The following is a 21,015-nucleotide window of genomic DNA, read 5'->3' on the forward strand; positions in this document are numbered from 1 at the left end:
TGCTGACAAACATTTTAATAGAATCAGCAACATGTAATATATACATCACTCAAGTTTTGAGAGCTGTATTAAAATAATTTATTTACTGTTTGAATATTATTTGTATTATTAGTATTATTAGTATTATTATTATGGATAACTATGAAAACTCCTCCACTTCCTTTGCCATCTCCTGTAAAGAAATAAAAATGAATGACAATTAGTTTAGTTTTACAATACAAGTAATAATCACACAAGCAAAACTGCACCGTTTAATGTAACGAATATCATCATCCTGACTGAGAAAAAAAACTGAAAAAAAAAAAAAAAGATTCACGGATCACCTCATTGACTACAAAGGTGATTTTTAAAAAACTATTTTTTACATTTATTATAGTGATGAACCGGTCGATTTGCCAGTGACCAGAATTGTAAATCACAGGCATACAAGCCAAGTGACACACACTGAAATTCTATACTGCTGTTATATTTAATATCAACACCAAACAGCATTTCTTTGTTAAATTTTTAAGTACTCTTTAACATTACTTGTAAAATGTTAAATGTAAAACTATTATATGCTCATTTCCCTCATCAATATTTTAATGCAAAAACCTGTTATGAACACTTCAATCAAAAATGTACATTAAATGGAATTTGGTTTATCAATCAAAGCAAATATCAACTGCTTAAAAAGACTAAAGGAACCAAGTATCCTGTGTAGTAATAATTTTTTATTACAATCCATACCTGTACAAGTGCTGTTTTGTCATAATTTCTCCTGTGTCTATAGATGCTCTGGCTCAAACAAGCATAAAGTTTCTCCAGACGGTCAACCTCGTAACCCTCAGTCTTTACTACCACCTTCTGCAAAAGATCCTAAAAACCAAAACACATGAGTCACGCACAACAACCTGCTAACAGAATCTAAGCAGAATTGCTAAGCAGAAACAAGAGATTAAAAACTAATCGATTATACCACTTACTAATGTACCACTTACATACTAAAACAGTCCCATAAACACTCTACAGTACATAGTAAGTCAGATATTTCGGGTGAATTAGTTTTCATCTCAGAAGGGAGCATTTGTTTCATCCTTATATCATTACCAATTTAGCAAAAGTACAATAATCATAAATGAAATATTAAATCATTGAAAACACCATGCTGTACTTCCAAAAGAACCGTTAGCAATTATTTTACTAAAAAAGGATGATAAAATGCTCTTGCTGAACCTAACTTGTCCTATTTTTTTTTTCCTGCTGAAAAAAGTAGTCTTATTAAATCCACTAACCAAGCACACATTTTGTTTTGAATGTTCATGCAAACTGTTGATTACAAGTCTATTCTTCCTACAAACCACCTCAGTCTTATTTCTGGTGGCATGTGTTTAAAACTAATCCATGCAGCGTTTATTTCTGACCCTTTAATAAGCGGTCACCTTTAGCTTGTTGTGATCCACAATGAGTGGCTGGCTCCTCTGCTCCAAGATCTCCATGACTGTGTTAACGTCGGAAAGCTTCTGCTGCTGAGCATGTAACTTGAAACCTCTGGTCAAACGCCTCATCCATTTTGCTTTAAAAAAATAATAAAAAAGGAAGAAGAAAATAATTAAGACCAATAAGTACCAGCGTCTACATTCTCCTTCATTATGTTTTACTGACATGGAAAGATATTGAAAAAAGAAAGAAAGAAAAAAAACTTTATAGCTGCTACACAAAAAGCAATGCAAGTCTAGTCTCGGGGATGTTTCACAACATTAATAAAAATTAAACACAAGGTTCTATGTAAGTTTTATCAACTGCCAAGTGGTAACACTGACTCCACTTCATCACACAACTTCATCGTTTATATCACATGAATCACCCAACCCATTCCTCAGCACAAGACTCTACCCTCTTATCACTCATGTGTTCCACTGGTTGAAACTCACCACTGTTCCCACTCTCCCCATCCAGAACAGGAGATAATTTTCCATTCTGGGTCCCATCCACAGAGAAATCAGTGGACTCTCCTTCTGCACCGCTGGCGAATCCACTGTGGCTGCGTACAGCTTCCTGGACCTCATTTCTCTCTTCTGTTGCGGTAGGATCGTTCTCCTTGTTCTCCACATCCATCTGTTCGGTCTCATTTACTTCCTTTTCCACCCTCTCTGGCGTTTTTTCCTCTTCTCCATCATCATCCTCGTCGTCATCGTCTTCTGACTCGGGTCCGTTCGACTCTTTCGTGTGCGACTGTGTGGACTTTTTACGGCGCATAAACCCATTGCTCCAAAGCTTCCTGCGCTTTCGTTTCTTCTGTCCAGCTGAAAAGAAAAAGTCAATAGTACATCTTTAGCATAAATGTTTGAAAGTAAAAAAAAAAAGTAATAAAATGCAGCCACTGTAATCATGGCAAACTGACAATGTGCTTCACGAGCAATTACCTGATTGCTTTGGTGTAGTGACTGTTGCTGTAACAGGGCCCATGTCTTTGGATGGGCCGCTCTCATTAGTCTTTGGCTCTAATGATGTCTGGACTTTAGGCAGAACGTGGTAATATGAAGGTGTAAACCTGGATGATGTACAACCTGAAAATAAACACGTTAATGCGTTTTTTTCCCCCCACAGTCCATCCAAGACAGCATTCAATTTGACATTTATGTTGAAATTGGTTAAAAAAAAAAATTTAAAAAAAAGAAAGCTAAGAAAGGGGAGAAATCCTCTAAAATGGTACAAGCCATCTTGGAGCACAAGCTAATGGGCAGATTTCTATTTCCCTCCTCGTTCACCAGGTACAACATGATGTCATTCACACTAATGTGCACGATCATTTATTCCCATATCATTTCTGTACTGGAAACCTAAGTCATAATTATAACCTTATCAGCCATAAAATTAACCACAAGGTGACATGAACAATGGTGATTATTAATTATATGCCATTATATGAACTGGTGACAGGATCATGGGCAGCCAAGGCCATAAAGCCATAATGTTATGGCTGATCAGTATATATTCCATTTCAAACCCCCCCCCCCCCCCCAAAAAAAAAAAAAAACTCTTTCCAATTGTGTTTGACTGGCAGCAGTTCGTTAGTAACCTAGTAACCCAGCGAATATATATCCATTAATGGAAACTTCAAAAGCACTTTTTGTAGGTGCCTCTGGATAAGAGCGTCTGCCAAATGCCTGGATGTAAATGTAAACCAAAGCAGTTGCCTGTTTTACTAAGTAGAATGTCAGTGCGGCTACAGTATATTGCCTTTATAATTAAAGCATTGTATTTTAGTTTAATACAAAGTTTTTAGTAGGACAAACACTTGAATAAATAAATAAATAAATAAATAAACTAAAACCTCGTTTCATACGCGACTCCTTGATGTCAACACAGATCTTTTCAAAGTTTTCATCCAATTCATCTTTGATGATGGCTTGAACAGCATCCTTGAGTGTGCAGGCACGATGTCTAATCAGACGATCTGAAACGAAAAACACAAAAACACACACAAAAAAATAATAATTGCTTCAGCCACACTTATTCATTAGTGTTATAATATATTTAAATATAGCAATTTTAATTGAATTGGCACGCAAGGGTCGTGACAATATTGTATCGGGAGGTGACTGGTGATATATACATACACACCCGCTCAAAAGTTTAAGATCACTTCCTATCTTCTCCATGGTTGTTGCTGATTATAAAGCCATACTGAAGGTGTCCAAAATATACAATAATCTTCTTTTAACAGTTAATGTGGAGATGGATCTACTACTCATGATCTGTAAATCCTTCATAATGGCTTTAACCTGTGGTCCTGTTTGTTAATTGGCGATTTTTGAGGCTGGTAGCAGAGGTAAGTTTTGGTCTTGCTTTCCTGGGATGGTCTTCATGAGAGCCAGTTTCACCATGGTGCTTGACGAGTTTTACTGTTCTTGTAAGTAATTCCAGAACAGCTGACCTCCGTGTCTTAAAATAACAACTGACTACTATTGTTACATAATTACCTAATTCCATGAGTGTTATTTCATAGTTTTGAAATCGCTAGTATTAACGTAGAATGTACAAAATAAATCACCAAACAAAAACATAGAAATCTGCAAGTGATCCCAAAAGTAGTAGTAGTAGTAGTGTATATATAAATAAATTAAAATCTTTTTTTTTAAAAATTTGATTTCCAGCCATTGTGATTGCATTCCTACTTTACCTGATGGATCTTTGTCTGGATTGTACTCCAAAGCATTCTTCCAGATCAGGTCCACATCATGAAGGTAGTCTTTCACAGTGACATATTTGTGCAGGTCGATTTTAGTGAGGACTGTGGACAGGTCCATGGGTTGCTTAATGACTGTAGTGTAATCGGGAACCTGGAGATTTCAAGAAGACAAGATTTGTTGACTTAAGTATCATGATAACACTTGAACACAGCAATTTGTGAATTATAAAATAAGAAGACTCTGACTTCTTCAGTGTCCACCGGCTTTGTGAAGGCCTTGAAGCGCTTGTCCTGAGCGAGTCTGTTGGTGACATCACGCAGGAAAAGGCGGAGTTCCCGGAGCGTGTCCTCTTCCTGTTCCTCTAATTTCTGCTGCTCTTGCTCAGACAGCTGGCGAGGGGCCGGTGGAGGCGCCACTGGGAGGACTTCTAGAGCCCGGCGAACTGTGAACATACATTCATGACTTGTTTGGAACTAATTTCAAATGCCTTTAACTAATGCTAATAGAATTTATTTGACCTCTATTAATCCTGTCCAATCAGAATGTTCTGCATTATGTCACTCAAGTGTTGAACTTTACTTAGCTTTTGACTGAAAAAGACACATCTCTTGCTGAGATCTGAGACTAAACAAATTCAATATAAACTGAAACATTTCCATACTGGTGATAAAAATTAGACACCATGGCATTTCAGAGTCAGCTCTTCTCATCCCACCTAAACCCCTTAACAGAGAGTGTGATGAAGGTCTTAAAGAATTTAAAACAGTTCAATTATTCTATTAATATATTTTTTTTGTTTTTCCCTGGCACAAAAAGGATAAAAAATATTTTAATAAACGATCACATACCTGCTTCTCTTTTAGATAGAGGAGCTTTGGCAGCTTGGTTCAGTATGAGATCCTCAAAGAAAAAGCGCCTATCCTCTCTGGAGGGAAGCGGGACATCGAACACCTCCCCATGCTCGATACAAAACAGATTCTGCACCTAAAGACAAAAACACAGCAAACAAAAATAAATAAATAACTAAAAAAATGGAAAGGATCCTATAAAAGATCCTATAATAGTATTCTACTTTAGGAACATACTTCTTTAGAAACCTATTGTTGTTAGTCTTTTGGCTGCTCCCGTCGAGGGGTCGCCACGGCGGACCATCCGATCCACACACAACGTGGCACAGGTTTTACGCCGGATGCCCTTCCTAACGAAACCCTCCCATTTTATCCGGGCTTGGGACCGGCACTGCATCCAGTGGCTGGGCTGGGGTTTGGGCATTGGGTGGGAATTATCTCCATTAAATTCAATTTCAATTCAATTCAATTTTATTTGTATAGCGCTTTTAACAAATCGCCATTGTCGCAAAGCAGCTTTACACAATCAAAAGAAAATCATGGAAATTTGTATGAAATGTGAAAAATGTGTATGAAATCAAAATGATCACTAAATGCCAATCCAGGGGTACTAGAGTACCCTTCTTTAAAAGAACCGTCTTCGTTTGCATGATTTTCCATAGATACCTAGACCAGATTTTTCAATATTGTTCTTATAATTAAAAAAAAAAAGATAAATCATTATGTTTTCCTTATGCACTCATAGAATTATGACCATTTTGCCATTTTATAAGGTACATTTCTTTCCCTCACTCAAAAGATACCAAACTGTGACTTCAACACCAAGGCATGTACCAAACCGTGACTTTAAGCGTACCGTTACACACCTAGTCAGAAGGGGTTATGCGTACCTCTCCGTCGAGGGAGTCATACGGTAGGTTGCAGGTGGCGAGGAGGAGGATGGGTGAAAAGGATGGGATGTCCTGCAGGAGGCTGAGGAAGGTGGCCCTGAGTGCTGGGTTCACAGTCTCCCACCAGCGCTGCATGTGTGGTATGTACAGGATACTCGGAGATGTTCTCTTAGCCTCGCAGAACAGCTGGATAAAAGGGGGGAAAAAAACAACAACTGATCAATCAATCAATCAAGAACCACTAAGGTGGTACGGACATGTTTACTGATAGAATTAGCAAACAGTGTTGTGTTTATATGGTGTACCCGTGCACACGCCTCCTCTGGGCTGGTAGTGCTGACCCCGAAAAGCATCGCCATGTCCAGGGTGTAGACAGTAAACTTCTCCAGGGCATGCAGCATTGCAGGGGCCAGGTGTGTGCTCTGCCCTGAACCTGGATTCCCACAGAGCAGCAGTCGGGGCCTAAACGTGGTTGGCTCTTGGATAGCACTCCTGCGTCATACAAACACAACTAAAAAACATGAAAACTCCAATAGCATGCACACACACGTAGGACTGAAACGATTCCTCGAGTAACTTGAGTAATTTGATTACAAAAAATTATCGAGCCAAAATCTTCTGCCTCAAAGCTTCTTTTTAGTTAATTTCAAAAGCTTGCGTTATGTTTTTGTGCAATTATTTGTTTGGCGTGACAAGCCGCCACTTAACACCGACGATAGCCACCCACAAAGCGGAAAGGAGACGCAAGCAGTTAGCTGTGTATTGATTTGAGGGAGCGTTCTGTTGCGGACTGCAAAATGGAAGGGAGCGATAAAATTATCAGCGAGCCATAGCAGAGAACTTTTAGTTCTGAAAGTTTTTGTTGCCTTAATTTTTTGATACTTCAAATCATTTGAAATCCTTTTTTTTTGTTTTTGCATCTGAGAAAAAGCTTTAAAATAAGAATGTATGACACCGTAATGCACTTAATTCATCTCAGTCAACTTTAAGCTATTCCTTGTATTGTGAATAATGACAGTGTTTATTTTTGATAAAATGCTGTAGGCATTTAAAAAAAAATAAAAGTTGATTATTCTTTTAAAAAAAAACATTAATCTTTGTTTCTCTTATATATTTTACATTGCTGTTAAATTAAACAAAAGTACATTTTATCCAATTACTCGATTAAATTTTTGGTAGAATACTCGATTACTGAAATATTCGATAGCTACAGCCCTACACACATGCACACACAGCAGATTAATGACATAACATTTCTGGTAATTAGAAAGCATCACTTAATATTAAACTGATATATTGAACACTGACTTGGTTAAATGGAGACAGGAGCCAGTTGGACCTTTGTTAGTTTGTGCAGGGTTACCAATGCACATAGTTGGGGCCTCATCATCACTTTGAAGCAGATCGTCTAAAACACCAGCTGCACAATCTACAACACACAGGAGACAAAGGATTGACCGACACTGCTTGTTTGCGAGGTCCTTAGCAACCACTGCAAAATTACTTATAATTATGAATAGGCACTGATAACCAGACAGTATTGTAAATAAATAAAAAAAAGAAAGAAAAGTCAGGGATGCACTGATGACAATCACAAATTATGTAAACATACTGTTCTTCTTCTTGATGCCCTGTTCCACATGAGGGAAAACCTTCTGCAGGGCCTTCATGGCATGATTAAGTGCATTAGCCAGCAGGGGCTGAACTTCAGGTGTGAGGGCTTTGGCCGGGGATGCCACAGCCCTCTGGGACGCAGGCACGATTTTCCTCATGGCAGACAGGAAGTCACGGCCCTCCACGCTAATAGACGAGACATCCAAAAGCAGTTTCTGTGACGAGGAGTAGATCTGGGGGTAGCGGCGGCGCAGGGCGCAGAGAGCTGCTTCGGCACACACTGCTTTAATGTCTGCGCCGCAGTAACCTAAGAGAGACACAAATTACACAAGACTTATTATTAAATCATCTATTGATAATTCTAAATATGGTTCAAAAAGGTTAAGGAATGATTTACGGAAAGTGATTCCATTTAAAGGTGGTCCCCGACTTACGAACAAGTTTCAAGTCTGATTTGTTCTTAAGTCAGACAAATTGAGTCTTATATGCCTTTGATACAAATATACAATGTAAAGCATACGAATCCACTTGACTAAATCTGTCCCCCAAAAATGTAATTGCGCCTAAGAGATTAATCTCACAGTGAAATGCAACAGTGCTGTCTGTCTCTGCGCCTTTAAATCACGAAGGGAATCCTGGACGCAATTTCGACTCAGATGTTGACCGCTGTTTTTCCACTGTATTGGACTGTGAACTCTATTTTGCTAAGGATTTTCTCCATGGGGGCAGCTTTACAGGACAGCCATCTCCTATCATTGTGCTCGCGGACTGATTCATTGAAACTGGTAAGAACCGTTTTCGGTTTGCGTCACTAAAAATAAAAATATCAAATTCTTTAAGGAATTAATTATTGTTGCTAAACTGCAGTGGAACAAGAGCAACCATTGGGGTATGTGCAATAAATGGGAAATTAATCCACTTGTGGTGGGGTACCCCTCAGGTTTCATGTGAAGCGGGATCACACCACATTTTACATATTTTTTTTCCAAAATCATCAAGTGTTTTCTGCCATTTCATTGCTTGTGATACATCAACATCACTTTCGTGGTTTTCAAAATCAGGATAAAATGCTTTAAGGTGTTTTTTTTATTTTTATTATTTATTAAGCCAGCATGCATGACATTTAAGACCTGTTAAGACTTATGCCTTGTGATGTAATGCAATAGAAAACTTACCAACACACTTATCAGCTAGTTCTTCAAGAAATGCATCTGATGGCTGTGGATCCCACTGTCGGGTGTGGATCTTTAAAATATCTTTGCGAGCCTGAAAACAAGCAAATGTTACTTTACCTTAAGCCTTTTTTTTTTTAGGCAGCCAGCTGCTCCAATAACTAGCTACTAGAAGTCAGTGTCCAAATTATTCAAGTTACACAAAATAATTAGCTTTTCTTTAATGCGTAAATCTCCCGACACCATAATTAGATTTTTTTTTTTTTTTTTGACGCACCTCTCTGTCAGGAAGGCTGAACAGAAACTCCCTGTCAAAGCGTCCGGGCCGTCTGAGCGCGGGATCTATGGAATCCAGACGGTTAGTAGCTCCAATGACAACCACCTCACCACGAGCGTCCAGTCCGTCCATTAATGCCAGAAGAGTGGACACAATGGAGCTGTTGCCCAAAGGGTGACAATAATTAAAACTAGTACATACCCTAAAGTGCTTTAAAATGAGATTCTGAACAAAATGCTAAACATACCTGTGGATCTGGTCTTGTCTACTAGAACGTACAGGTGCAATCCCATCGATTTCATCAAAGAATATAATAGATGGACGCATCTGATAAGCCTTCAAGACGAATATATATAAAAATAAAAATAAAATATGGAGTTATAGAAGACATTTCTTAGCTACCAGATTTATTTAGTAATGTACTTATATATATTAAAAAAGACATCTCTCTATTGAACCTGACTAATATTCAGGATACTGACATTTTATGAGCACCAAAAGAAAGACCTGAAAAACTAGTAACAATATAGACAACACAGTGACGATAATTTACTAACCATGTATTGTACATTTAAATTAAGAGTACGTACCTGGTCGAAGAGCAGTCGGAGCTGTCTTTCTGATTCTCCTACCCATTTGCTGAGGCAGTCGGCTCCTTTCCTCATAAAGAAGGCCACTCTCTTCTCTCCTTGACTGCACTCATTGGCCAGCGCTCGTGCCACCAGGGTCTTCCCGGTGCCAGGAGAACCATAAAACAGACAGCCTCTGCAAATGCAATCCACACGAGATAATGAAGAAAAACTATGATGATTTAAAAAGAAAAAAAAAAAGTTTAGCACTGACAAAGGTTTTGAGGTAGAGCGGTTAGCATACATGCGTAATAAACGTTTTGGTTTGATTAAGTGTAACGTGCTTAAGATGCATTTAGTTGTACAAAATAGCAATCTTTTTTTGCTATATGCAAGCTCCATTTGCTCCAACGGTCAGATTAATAACCCTTACATCTCTTATTAATATCCAAACTCAATCATCTAAACACCCCTGAGAAAATGTTTAGGAGCAATATTATAATGAAGTACCACAGATTTAGTTTTGTAGTAGTGCATTTATTACCTTGGAGGCTGAATCTTAAAGCGCTCAAAAACCTCAGGGTAGAGTAAAGGAAAGACCACCATCTCCTTCAGGGCAGAGATGTGTCTATTCAAACCACCGATACTGTCAAAGCGCACCTAGAACCAGGTAAAGTCAACAATTAGCTAAAAATGGTTTCTTGTTAAATGATAGAATGTACGTTACAAACAATAAGCAAAAGATGAAAACACACAAACCGTCTTATCAATCTGCATTGGATCAACGTCTGCAAGACTGGCACCAATCTTAACACGGTCCTTGTGGATTCCTAAAATATCCTCTTTCTTGAAGTTTATTGGAAAGCATCTACAAAACAAAAGATTATTAAATGAATAAATAAACAAATAGAAAAATCAAAGCACCTTTGATTGATGTGTGTGTCTGTGTGACCTTGTGGGGGCGAAGACCTAGGTGATGCCGGTGTGAGATATCTGAGATATCTCTTTGGGACGGGGACCTCGGAGTGTGTGTGTGTTTGAGTGACTAAATGAGAGAGAGAGAGAGAGAGAGAGAGAGAGAGAGAGAGAGAGAGGAAAAAAAGTGTGTGTGTGTGTGTGAGAGAGAGAAAGAGAGAGAGTGAGAAAAAGTGTGTGTGTGTGAGAGAGAGAGAGAGAGAGAGAGAGAGAGAGAGAGAGAGAGAGAGAGAGAAAAAAGTGTGTGTGAGAGAGAGAGAGAGAAAGAAAAAGTGTGTGTGTATGAGACCTTGTGGGGACAGAGACCTTGGTGAAGCAGGGTGTGTGCGTGAGTGCGAGACACCCGAGATAGAACCGTATGTAAACGGATTGACATTAAAAGAAATCATAATGTAAAGTAAGTGACTACCTAAAAACAAAATGTAAGGAATAATACACAAGGGATTGTGCTGCAATATATAAAATATATTCATTAATAACCTCATATTAATTAATGTGAAGCATCTGTCACACATATCCCCATATATATCTCCTCTTATATATGGGATAACCTATATCTACTATCACCACCATGCAGGGTAAAAGAAATAAAACAATGTAACATGCTGTCATAAGAAAATAATAAACTTCAGATGGACAATACTTATTAGCTCAGTTTTGCATCAGGATGCATCACATCACCCCAAATCTGATTCCTTTTCTATAACATCACCTAAACATTTAAAGAAAATCATCCAAACAGATTTCTTTTTAATCTGGTGCATTGTTTCCCCCCTTGAGATCAGCTAATTTAATAAAAAACTTAATTAGTAATCGTCAAGTACACTTTTCATTAGGATTTTATTAGAGACTTTTTCACCTGTTTGTTGACTTGCCCCAGCTTTTACTCATCCACCTCTCGAATATCTCCTCGTCCGATGAAGATGAGGAGGTTGAGTCACTACTGTGGATGGCATGTCTCCGTCTGGAGGAAGATCAATCAAAGACGTTCAAGATTTTTTCAAAAAAGTTAGAAAAAAAAGAAACCGATACTAAATAGAATATGTAATAATTTAATTTCAACACCAACACGAAATTGACACAAACAAACACCCTTAATCCATATCTTTATCCAAAGTGTTTGCATAAAACCGGCTGCAATAATGTTTTTTAGTGATGAAGAGCCTTAAAAAGCTTGATCTTACCCATCAAGTCCAACTCTCCCAAAACTGCAGAAGCAGACAAAAAGTGGAACTACAGTAAAACCTCAGATTGCGAGTAACACGGTTTGTAAGTGTTCCGCAAGACGAGCAAAGATTTTTTTTAAATAAATTTTGACTTAAAAAAAACGAGCAAGTCTTGGTTTACGAGTACCCGAGTATCATGTATCACGCATGCGCTTCTTGTTTTGACGTCGAGCGTCACATGATCACAGAGCCAGTGGTTTTTGTCTCTCTTGTGCTTCGGAATTGTGGGTAATCGTCTTCCCTGCTGGGTCTTAGTGCTCCTCTCTTACTGGTATAATTAACATCCGTGGACGTGTGTACTGTTTACAATAACACTATGACCAAATGTGTGTGCGTAAAACTTTTATTTTGTGTTTGTAAGCGCGTGTGTACAGCGTGCGTGTACTGTTTCTCATAACACACGTGTGCACGCTTATAAAGCAAAAGAAAGTCTCATTAGAAGGTTAAAAATTCATTTTCTTTCTCAGCTTGTCGTTATGTGTACGTTGTGCACGTATTTTGACACCGTGCCGGTTCTCACACACACACACACTCTCTCTCGCCTTTAGTGTGTGTGTGTGAGTGAGGCACCCCCTCTGTGCTTTACACACACTCTGCTCTACACAGAAACACTGCTTTGTCGCGTTTCTTTTTAAAGGTTAAGTGCAGATTAATTTAATGTTTGTTTTACTTTACAGCAGTTATTCCGTTAGTATGCGCTCACACGAGTGTCATTAGTGATGTTCCTTGTAAAACACTCTTTTCATAAATGTCTGTGTATGTGTGTTTCTGTAAATTTCAAATAAGAAAGGTTTACTGTGTAAGATGAGAAAGGGGATACAGGAGGGGTGGCAAGTAAGAGTCTCCTCACACAAACACAAACAGTGCCTGCGCGCATAAACGAAAATACTTATCTGTCGGGAGGTAAAGTGCAGGTTAATTTGTTTTAATTTTACAGTAATTATTTTTATGTATTTATTTTTTGAGCTGTTGAATAAATAATTTGAGTTTCCATCATTTATGAAAAAATTAAATTTGGTTTACGTTTTGGAATATGAGCCCGCTTCCTGAATGAATTATGCTCGTAATCCAAGGTTTCACTGTAAAAATTAGATTAGGTGTATAATCAGGGGTGGTCACACCCTGACCTGTAACCCAAAGGATTAAAAATGGCAGATCTTCAAGGAAATCTTTTTAAAGTAATTTAGTCAGTAGATCATCCCCAAGCTATAACCTGCACATAAATGTAGAAATGCAACGGTAACCTGCTACTTCTGCGGCTGCTGTATGGACTGCACGGCCCTGTGGTGCTATACGGATACCTCCGCCTGGTTGGGGTTGAGTGCCGGCGGAAAAATATGCTCTGCTTCCTCGGCTCTGTAAATGAAAATAAAATAGAAGACAAGATAAACAAGACAAATATAAAAGAGGAAAACCAAGTGACTACCAAATAAGTCCTGCAGAAAAATGTGAAAAAAAAATTAAGGAAAACATTAAACTAAAAAAAGGTATACATATACTAAAGAGAGACAATCTGCCTAATGTCAACAGTTGAGGCTGGTGGTGGTAGTGTAATGGTGTGAGGAATGCTCTCCCAGTAATACAGATTGAATGCCATGAATTATTTATTATTATTATGAGCACCATTGCGGACTGTGTGCAGTGCCACAACTCGCACATCAAATAATGGCTTCTTCCACGATGACAATACTGTAAAATCACCCTCTGTAACATGAATACAGGTAGTCCCTTAACTTACACACGGGGAGCACGTTTGTAAGTCTGATTTGTTCTCAAGTCCAACAAAGTGAGTCTTGTATGCCTTTGACACAAATATACTGTATACAGTGTAAAGCATGTAATTCAATCCACTTGACTAAATCTGTCCCCTTTCCCCACACAAAACTGTAATCGCGCCTGAGGAAAGAGATTACCCCCACCAATGTTTTTACTTAAAGCTGGGCTGTGACTGCATAATACTGACCCTCAAGAGGAGCTTGGTAGCGCACAACAGCTTTCCTCTGTCTGAATTCATAGCGTTTCTGATTATCTTCTTCCTCCTCGTCATCATCACCTTCATCATGGTCCTCTTCCTCCTCCTCCTCCTCATCATCTTCTCCTGTTCCTTCTCCGTCTTCATTTTCATCGTCTTGATCAGTGAATTCTAAAATTTTTTGTACCTTATATAGTTAGTTTGAAAAACCTTCCTACAAAACGGTTCTCAGAACAAGAAATTTGGACTTAAAAGTGAAACTTGAATGAACATTTTATAGCACAACATGTTTCCAATAACCTCCAACACCTGCAAAGAACTAATTACCATCATGGTCGCTCTCTTCCTCATCTTCACTCTCCTCGTGTGTTCTCACGGAAGACCTTGTGGTTCTCTTCCTCTTGGTTCCGGTGTAGATTATAAGATCCTACACAGTAATTAGGGAAATCCAGATGTTGAAACAAAACATGCATTTTCTTTTAATAATCGTTGGGATCAAGTCATTTTTACAAGATGCAGAATCAAATTTTGCAATTCTTGCTATTTTTTTTTTTTTTTTATTTGACTTATTATTTTACTCCTGTGAGGAACTGGTTTTATTCTATTGACACTTAAAAATTAAACACTTAAATCCAAATTTAGTTTTAAAGTTTAAAAAAAATTTTTTTTTAATCTTATTTAGTTTTAATATTGAATAACAAAAAGTGACTAGTAGAGCTGTAGAAGCTGGCAGGGGGTTAAAAAAGAAAGAAAGAGAAAGAAAATAATGTGATCAAGAGCCATGTGTGTGCATGTGTAAGCGCACTGTACTTCTCAGGACATAACTAACCGAGCTTACCTCCTTTTTCGATTCTCTGCTTCTCAGCCTTCGACGCATTTTTTGCATGTCATCCATTTTCTGGAGAACTGCTTCTGCAGTGCTGGAGGGGAAACATTTTTAAGAGTAAACTCTCAGCTAAGTCAGGATGCAGCTGCAATCCAAAATTTAATTTTTTTAATTTTATTTTTTAGATCAAGTCAGCGCTAAGCATCTAAGAAATCAAACACTTGCCAACACGATGTTAAAGGAAAAAAAAGATCAACAAGTGATGCAACATGAAGCAGAGTTACTGTTACCACTTCAATTTGGTTTCTTTTTTCCATAACAGCATGGCCTCAAGTGTTCTATTCCACTTATACCACAGCAATTTTCGGAATGTCCATGAAACTTCCTGTTAAAACTTCATACGTAAAAGCTAGAACGGTCGTGGTCATCGTCTCGTTATTTCCTTCGTAGTCTGTTCAAATTTTGCTTGTCAAGGTGTTTGAACAGGTAGTTCTGTACCAGGCGTTTCCTTTACATCATCAACTTTTGTGTTACACACGTTTGTCACTGGATGTAACAGTAGGCGGCAACGTCTACGGTGAAAATGAGTCAATCCGCCCGAGCTCGTAGCTACTGAAAAGCACGGTAAACCTCAAGTGCTAAGCAAAAATCTACTTTTGTGTCTTTTTTTGAGAACGAGCTCAATAACATAAATCTCTGATTTATCCTACAGTCAGCAGTGTACTCGGTCTGATCTGCCGTTATCGAAAATCCACCCACACACTGACAATTCTGATCGAAGAATTCAACAGCGCTGTGGTATAAATATTTTATTCTTCTTTTTTTTTTTTCTTTTCACTTTACCTTTTCCTCACTGTGATTCTTGCTTGTTGCTTACTTGTTGCATAATATGTGAGCTGCCTGCTGTAAAGATACAATTTCCCTTTGGGATTAATAAAGTACTCTATCTATCTATCTATCTATCTATAAAATAAAAAATAAAATGCACGTCTAAGAGAACATCTTATTTTAATATTCATTTTTGTAAGTAACAACATACTTGGTAATCAGTCGGTCATAGAGAACAGACTGATCCCTGGCGTTAAACTTTCGGTCTGTGGCGTATCTCGTGATTCTGGAGCTACGTCTCACGGTGGAGTCCACCTTTCTCTCTCGTAGCCGTGCGCGAAGAGTTCGTGGGGATGTTGTCCCGTCACTCTCATCTTCAACTTTGAGGAGAGAAAAAAAAAGAGAAAAAGAAATCAAACACATTATTTTAAGACATTCTACTCGTACTTTGGGTAATACCATATTTCAAATTAAGAAGTAACAACCCCTGCCATAATTACTCAATAATTAACACAAGACCTAGGGTTTACATTAGGAAATACAATCCATTATCCCTACATAAGTATAAAATTAAAAGAACTCGAGCTTAACACCTACCATTATTCTCATCACCAGATTTCTCATTTTTCTGAAATCTTGGAGATTTCCTAATAAAAAATGTAAAAAAATAAAAAAACAAACTTTAGTTTAATTATACCATTTAAATTATATGCACCATGTAATTCTGAAAGTAAAGACGTCCTCAGATCAGATTTGGACAGAAACAGTACCTTAAATGCTTCATGCCTTTCTCATCCTTTTGTGGAGAGTTTTTTGTTTTGTTACCCTCACTGGTGAAAGAAACTGCATGTTTGTCTGTCTGGGCTCTGGTCCTCATGCCGTCTCTTCCCATGCTGTTTTTTCCTTCTTTAGCAGACAAAAAACCCTAAAAAAATAAACAATCATCAGTGCATTATACCATGAACATGGTGCACATTTTAGTTCTACTACTTTTAAGACTTTTTCCGATTGTCACTAGCACCTGCGTTGCTGAATAGCGTATTCGCTGTACATTGAGAGAATGCACACAAGTTCTTCCTTCTCATGTCCTCTCACTTTACTTTTGCCACAGCCTAAACTATCCATGCTAACAGAGGAATCATTGGTGAGATGTTCACTGCTTTTGATGTGTCACACCCTCGAAGAGGCCAAATTCTATATAAATGGTTTTATATAGCTTTGAGTAAAGTTCACATCAACCCCAGAATGGGGGGGAAATGTAATCTCAGCGACCGTTACATACCGTAACTATTGGTGCCTGCAAAGCTTGTTTAACTTTTTCTAGAAACGTTGATCTAGGATTTCAACGCACAAAGCGTCTAGATTTTATTTAGAATGGAGCGATAAAGAAAATGTCCAAGATTGTTCAGGGTGATAAAAAGGCTACACGTAACTCATTAGAACTTTGTAAAAATTTTGTCAGCAAAAATGCATTTCATACTGGAAGAAACCTGTTTAATTGGGTTTAAGACTTTTTGGATGAAAAACACGTGTAACAGTAGTCAGCGTCGTGTGGAAAGACGGATTGCATCATCAACGTCATCATCAACTTCTAAGTTATAACGTGAGGTAATAATCTATCTTCACTATCATTAGTACACGTCGTTGATGGTTAAAGATTTAATCGAAATAGTTAAACAGTTAAAGCTAAGAATAAGCCAATCGGATTTAATCTAATAAAAAATTATTTCAGGTTGAAGCCTATGTACATGTCTGTTTTTCTGCACAGCAGAACCCTCTGCCTAACTTACTAATACAAAGAAATAAAATGTTGTACATTACATTTAGGCATTTGGCAGATGCTCTTATATCCGGAAAACATAACTGTTCATAACTCACTCTTACTTAACATTTACAGTAGATTCTTAGCGGCTAACACTCTTAGTTCAAGTATTTTACACGCCCTCACCTCTGCTGAGGATATGTTTGCTCTAACGACCCGTGTTTTTTCTCATAGCCGTGCTTCACAAGTACTGCGTTAATTAGAACCACGGTTTTGGAACATATGAGAGAAATTGGTTCTAAAGCTTTCTTCCTGCAGGAAGACATAACAACATACAATGATCTGTCCATACAGGATTTTCTATTTACGTGAGCCATGCTGTGACTTGCAATGTTAGTGTTTTGTGAGGATTTGGGCGCTTTGTAGGGGTATTACGGTCGTTTCTGTGCGTTGTGCATATTCCATCCATGTATTTATGTTAAAAAGAGTTGATTGGCTCCATTGAGTAATGCGCATGTAACGCGTATGTAACGCGTATGTAACGCGTATGCAGATACGGAAGGTCTGCCAAAGATTCATCACATTCTGTCGAGCACATTGCTGGACAGACATACAGACACATGGACAGAAATTTGTCTGGGACTGGTTTTAGTTCCTCCAATGTATGGAAGATACTCCTGAATATATATATATATATATATATATATATATATATATATATATATATATATATACACACACACACACACACATACATGTATATAAAAAATATAGGTGCACCGCACAACTTAAACGCGTCACACATTATATAGGGCTGATTAAAGTTTGGGCCCTAAATATTTGTTGAGTGCATTTGTGCGTGCACATGACATTTGAGGGTTAGTGTGTGTGTGTGAGAGAGAAGTGTGTGTGTGTGTGTGTGCACGCGCGCATGCGTGTTGAATTTTGCATCCACAATGTCTTTAGGATACATTGATCTGGGGTTGGTGATGATCGTATAAATTTCCTAGGAGGAGTTAGTCAAAATCCATCGGGTGCATTTTGCGAAGGACCCAAAATAACTGACTTCCTGTTGAGTTGAACCCATGACATGCAGTGCAAAAGTTGTTTAGCTCAATGAGCTCTAAAGGTGCACCGGGTTTCGTGTGCACACATTTAAGCAGACTCTGAGGCATCCTAATGGCAGCAGATTCCAACCTCTAATTTTTGAGCATGTTAAGCCCTCCAAAAAGCCCAAAAAGGTGAGAAAAAATATATATTTTTACATATACAAAATGGTTATAGAATTATTACAAAAGGGTTATGCGCACCCTATAGTGCCTGAGCCCTGGTAAATAAATAAAACCCTGCCTTTCCTTTGCATAAACATTGGATATGCAATTATACCCAGTGTTATGTAAACTAGCGACACAGCAGGACAGGTTGAACACAAGTTACACTCACCTTTATTTCACCAAGTACCTAACTTTACAAAGGGATAACTTCTGCATATCTTCGCTAATTTGTTTGACTCTAACAGGTTTTCTTTTTTTTTCAACCAGCATTAGGACATTACACACTCCCAATTAAGAATCGAGACTATACCATTTCCCCATAGGTGTGTGTAGATTGTATATATATTATTCTTAACAACTTCATACAAAACAGACAAATTATACATTACTGTGAAACTGTACAGTAGATTATATATTCTCAGTATTATAAATGATCTGTGGTTTATTTGCTGCCATTTCATAATGCGCATTATTTTACTAATAATCGCATTTTTGTACAAAGTTAGATGTGTGCTTTTTCATTTTCCCTACCTTCACTTTGATTCTGAAAAGTATGGAACAAATGGCGTCTTTTTAGCTTCTTTCAGCTTCAGGTCTTTTAGCTTCAAAATACAGTTTCAGTTTAAATAAGGCTGGCAACCCTAGACATAAGCAGCTTTAGTGCCACCGATTGTCAAAAAATATCTAACAAATGGCGTCTTCTATAGGTTCAATACCGAACTAGTCTTTTAACTTAAAAAATACGAGAAATTCACAGCCCTGGATTTCATTATGCACTTTTATATCGTATTGTGAGGTAATAATGCAGATCATCATTAGGTGGAAAGAGGGAACAACAATCATCATCATCATCATCATCATCAGCGCCACCATCAACTTTTATGTCATATTGTGAAGCAACAATGTACAGTATAGGACTTCTAATTTCTAAGTAATAGTTAGGCAAGCATGCTGACTTGGATTAGAGTAAAACCATACAACTTTTTATTTTGGCTAAATATCGAAGACCGGGAACAGGATAGTATTGATATCGAAATCGCACTTGTTGCGACCCTTTCAGAGCAGCGCTGCTAAGTTACACTGTTTATACACACACACACACACTACTGTTATTGAGTGAGGAAATTCTCTGTCAGCATATTGTTTAAACATTGGGAGAAATATAATCAGCAATTTGAAAAACACACAAAAAAATAAGTCAATCCAGCACTTTACAGAGACAGCTAGCTGGAATTGGACGTTGACAAATTAACAAATGTTCACATTGGCTAACTCACTAGCCGCTAGCTGCTGAACTAGCCGGCTAAGTTACCTAGCTGCTGCTTAAATTTTTGCGGAGGTTAAAAAATAAAAGCGTCAAGTTTCAGAAAGAGTAATAAAAAACAAAACACACCCGGGTCATGTCTGAGAGAAAGCGAGAGAGAGACTCACATTAGCGGGGCTGGTCTCAGCGCTGCTCGAACTGTCATCCGGGCCCTTCCGCAGGCGCGCGGACTTTCTCTGCGCGCGCCGCAGCGACAGAAACTCGGAGCTCGTGTCCATGTCAGAGTCCCGCTTAGGCGGCTCGGCACACGAGCTCGTGCTGCGTAGCATCACCATCGTCTAGTCTTTATAACCTAACGCGCATTCACACACGAACAGGATCCCACAATCGACCGCGCAGATCATATACGCACGCACGCGCGCGCGCGAATATGTCTGTCTATAAAATAACACGCGCTTTCCTCTTGATTTCTGGCGCCATAAACGTCACACAGAGGCTGCGCGCGACCCGAGCGCGGAATGTGCTCGCGAGACGTAACCTAGATCCGATAAACCACGAGCCTCGGACTCTTCATACACTCCGTTCCGCCGTATTCTCGAAGTTAAACCGTTGAAAATAACGTTAATAGTGTAACCGAACTGCGAAGATTTGTTTTGTCTGTTTTTTAAAATATGTTACGAAACACCAAACGGTTTTATCAGGCTTGCGTAGGGATCGCACGTCATAAGGAGTTCCGGTTGTGTTTTTGGCGCGCCAGACGTTCAGCCGCGCAACGTGCTCTGATTGGCTAAGACAGGTCACGCCTACTAACAGCGACGTACTACAAAACAAACCAGACAGTGACTGGAAATATATGCAGGAGAGGCTAGATATGATGTCACAGCTCTATGCACTAGGGAGAGTGTTAAAAGTCTTTTAGAATGGGGAGTCACTGACCATGGAAGGAAGTATTTTATGTTGTTTGTGAGATAGAAGGGACTGGAAAGTTAGCTTTAAAGGACAGAGTATCTGAGGAGAGAGTGAGATCTATAGGTTGCAGTGATGCAACTTACAGAACTCCAACTAGATGCTGAATGGCACTAAAAGGGAAAAATATTGTGTGTGCAAGAACTGGATTAAGCAGACGAAGAGTTGCAGAAAAATGCAGAAAAGTCAAGACAAAATCAGGGAAGCATGCATTAGACATTTTAGGAAGGGCAGTAACGTAACCAACCTACTGGATTGCAACCACTGTTAAACAACTAGGAAGAATGCAAAATTTGCAATATTCACTGGATTCCAACTGCAATTAAACAACAAAGATCATAAGATGAACGCAATACTCTATGAATTTAATGCCATTT

At 38.4% G+C, this 21,015-nt stretch overlaps 1 protein-coding gene across 3 annotated transcripts; it reads right to left on the minus strand.

Annotated features, from left to right (window-relative positions):
- LOC128514012 (ATPase family AAA domain-containing protein 2-like) lies at window positions 1-20,383 on the minus strand. Of its 3 annotated transcripts, none has more exons than XM_053487628.1 (29): window positions 19,840-20,383; window positions 16,143-16,297; window positions 15,970-16,019; window positions 15,584-15,752; window positions 15,388-15,447; window positions 14,557-14,638; window positions 14,046-14,145; window positions 13,710-13,889; window positions 12,991-13,102; window positions 11,380-11,484; window positions 10,305-10,413; window positions 10,090-10,205; window positions 9,567-9,741; window positions 9,224-9,312; window positions 8,977-9,136; window positions 8,703-8,793; window positions 7,526-7,834; window positions 7,222-7,342; window positions 6,219-6,405; window positions 5,914-6,099; window positions 5,024-5,159; window positions 4,421-4,617; window positions 4,166-4,325; window positions 3,317-3,439; window positions 2,406-2,549; window positions 1,914-2,285; window positions 1,422-1,555; window positions 730-858; window positions 1-172 (listed from the first exon to the last, which is right to left on the minus strand). In XM_053487628.1, the coding sequence occupies exons 1-29, from the start codon at window positions 20,005-20,007 to the stop codon at window positions 140-142; spliced, it is 4,152 nt and encodes a 1,383-aa protein (XP_053343603.1). In that variant the 5' UTR covers window positions 20,008-20,383; the 3' UTR covers window positions 1-139. The 3 variants fall into 3 exon arrangements, with proteins under 3 accessions (XP_053343603.1, XP_053343605.1, XP_053343604.1); XM_053487630.1 differs by lacking the exon at window positions 19,840-20,383 and adding an exon at window positions 18,940-19,068; XM_053487629.1 differs by lacking the exon at window positions 15,388-15,447.
- Window positions 20,384-21,015: the final 632 nt, after the last annotated feature.

This window comes from Clarias gariepinus, chromosome 26, assembly GCF_024256425.1.
Source record: "Clarias gariepinus isolate MV-2021 ecotype Netherlands chromosome 26, CGAR_prim_01v2, whole genome shotgun sequence".
Taxonomy (NCBI): Eukaryota; Metazoa; Chordata; class Actinopteri; order Siluriformes; family Clariidae; genus Clarias; species Clarias gariepinus.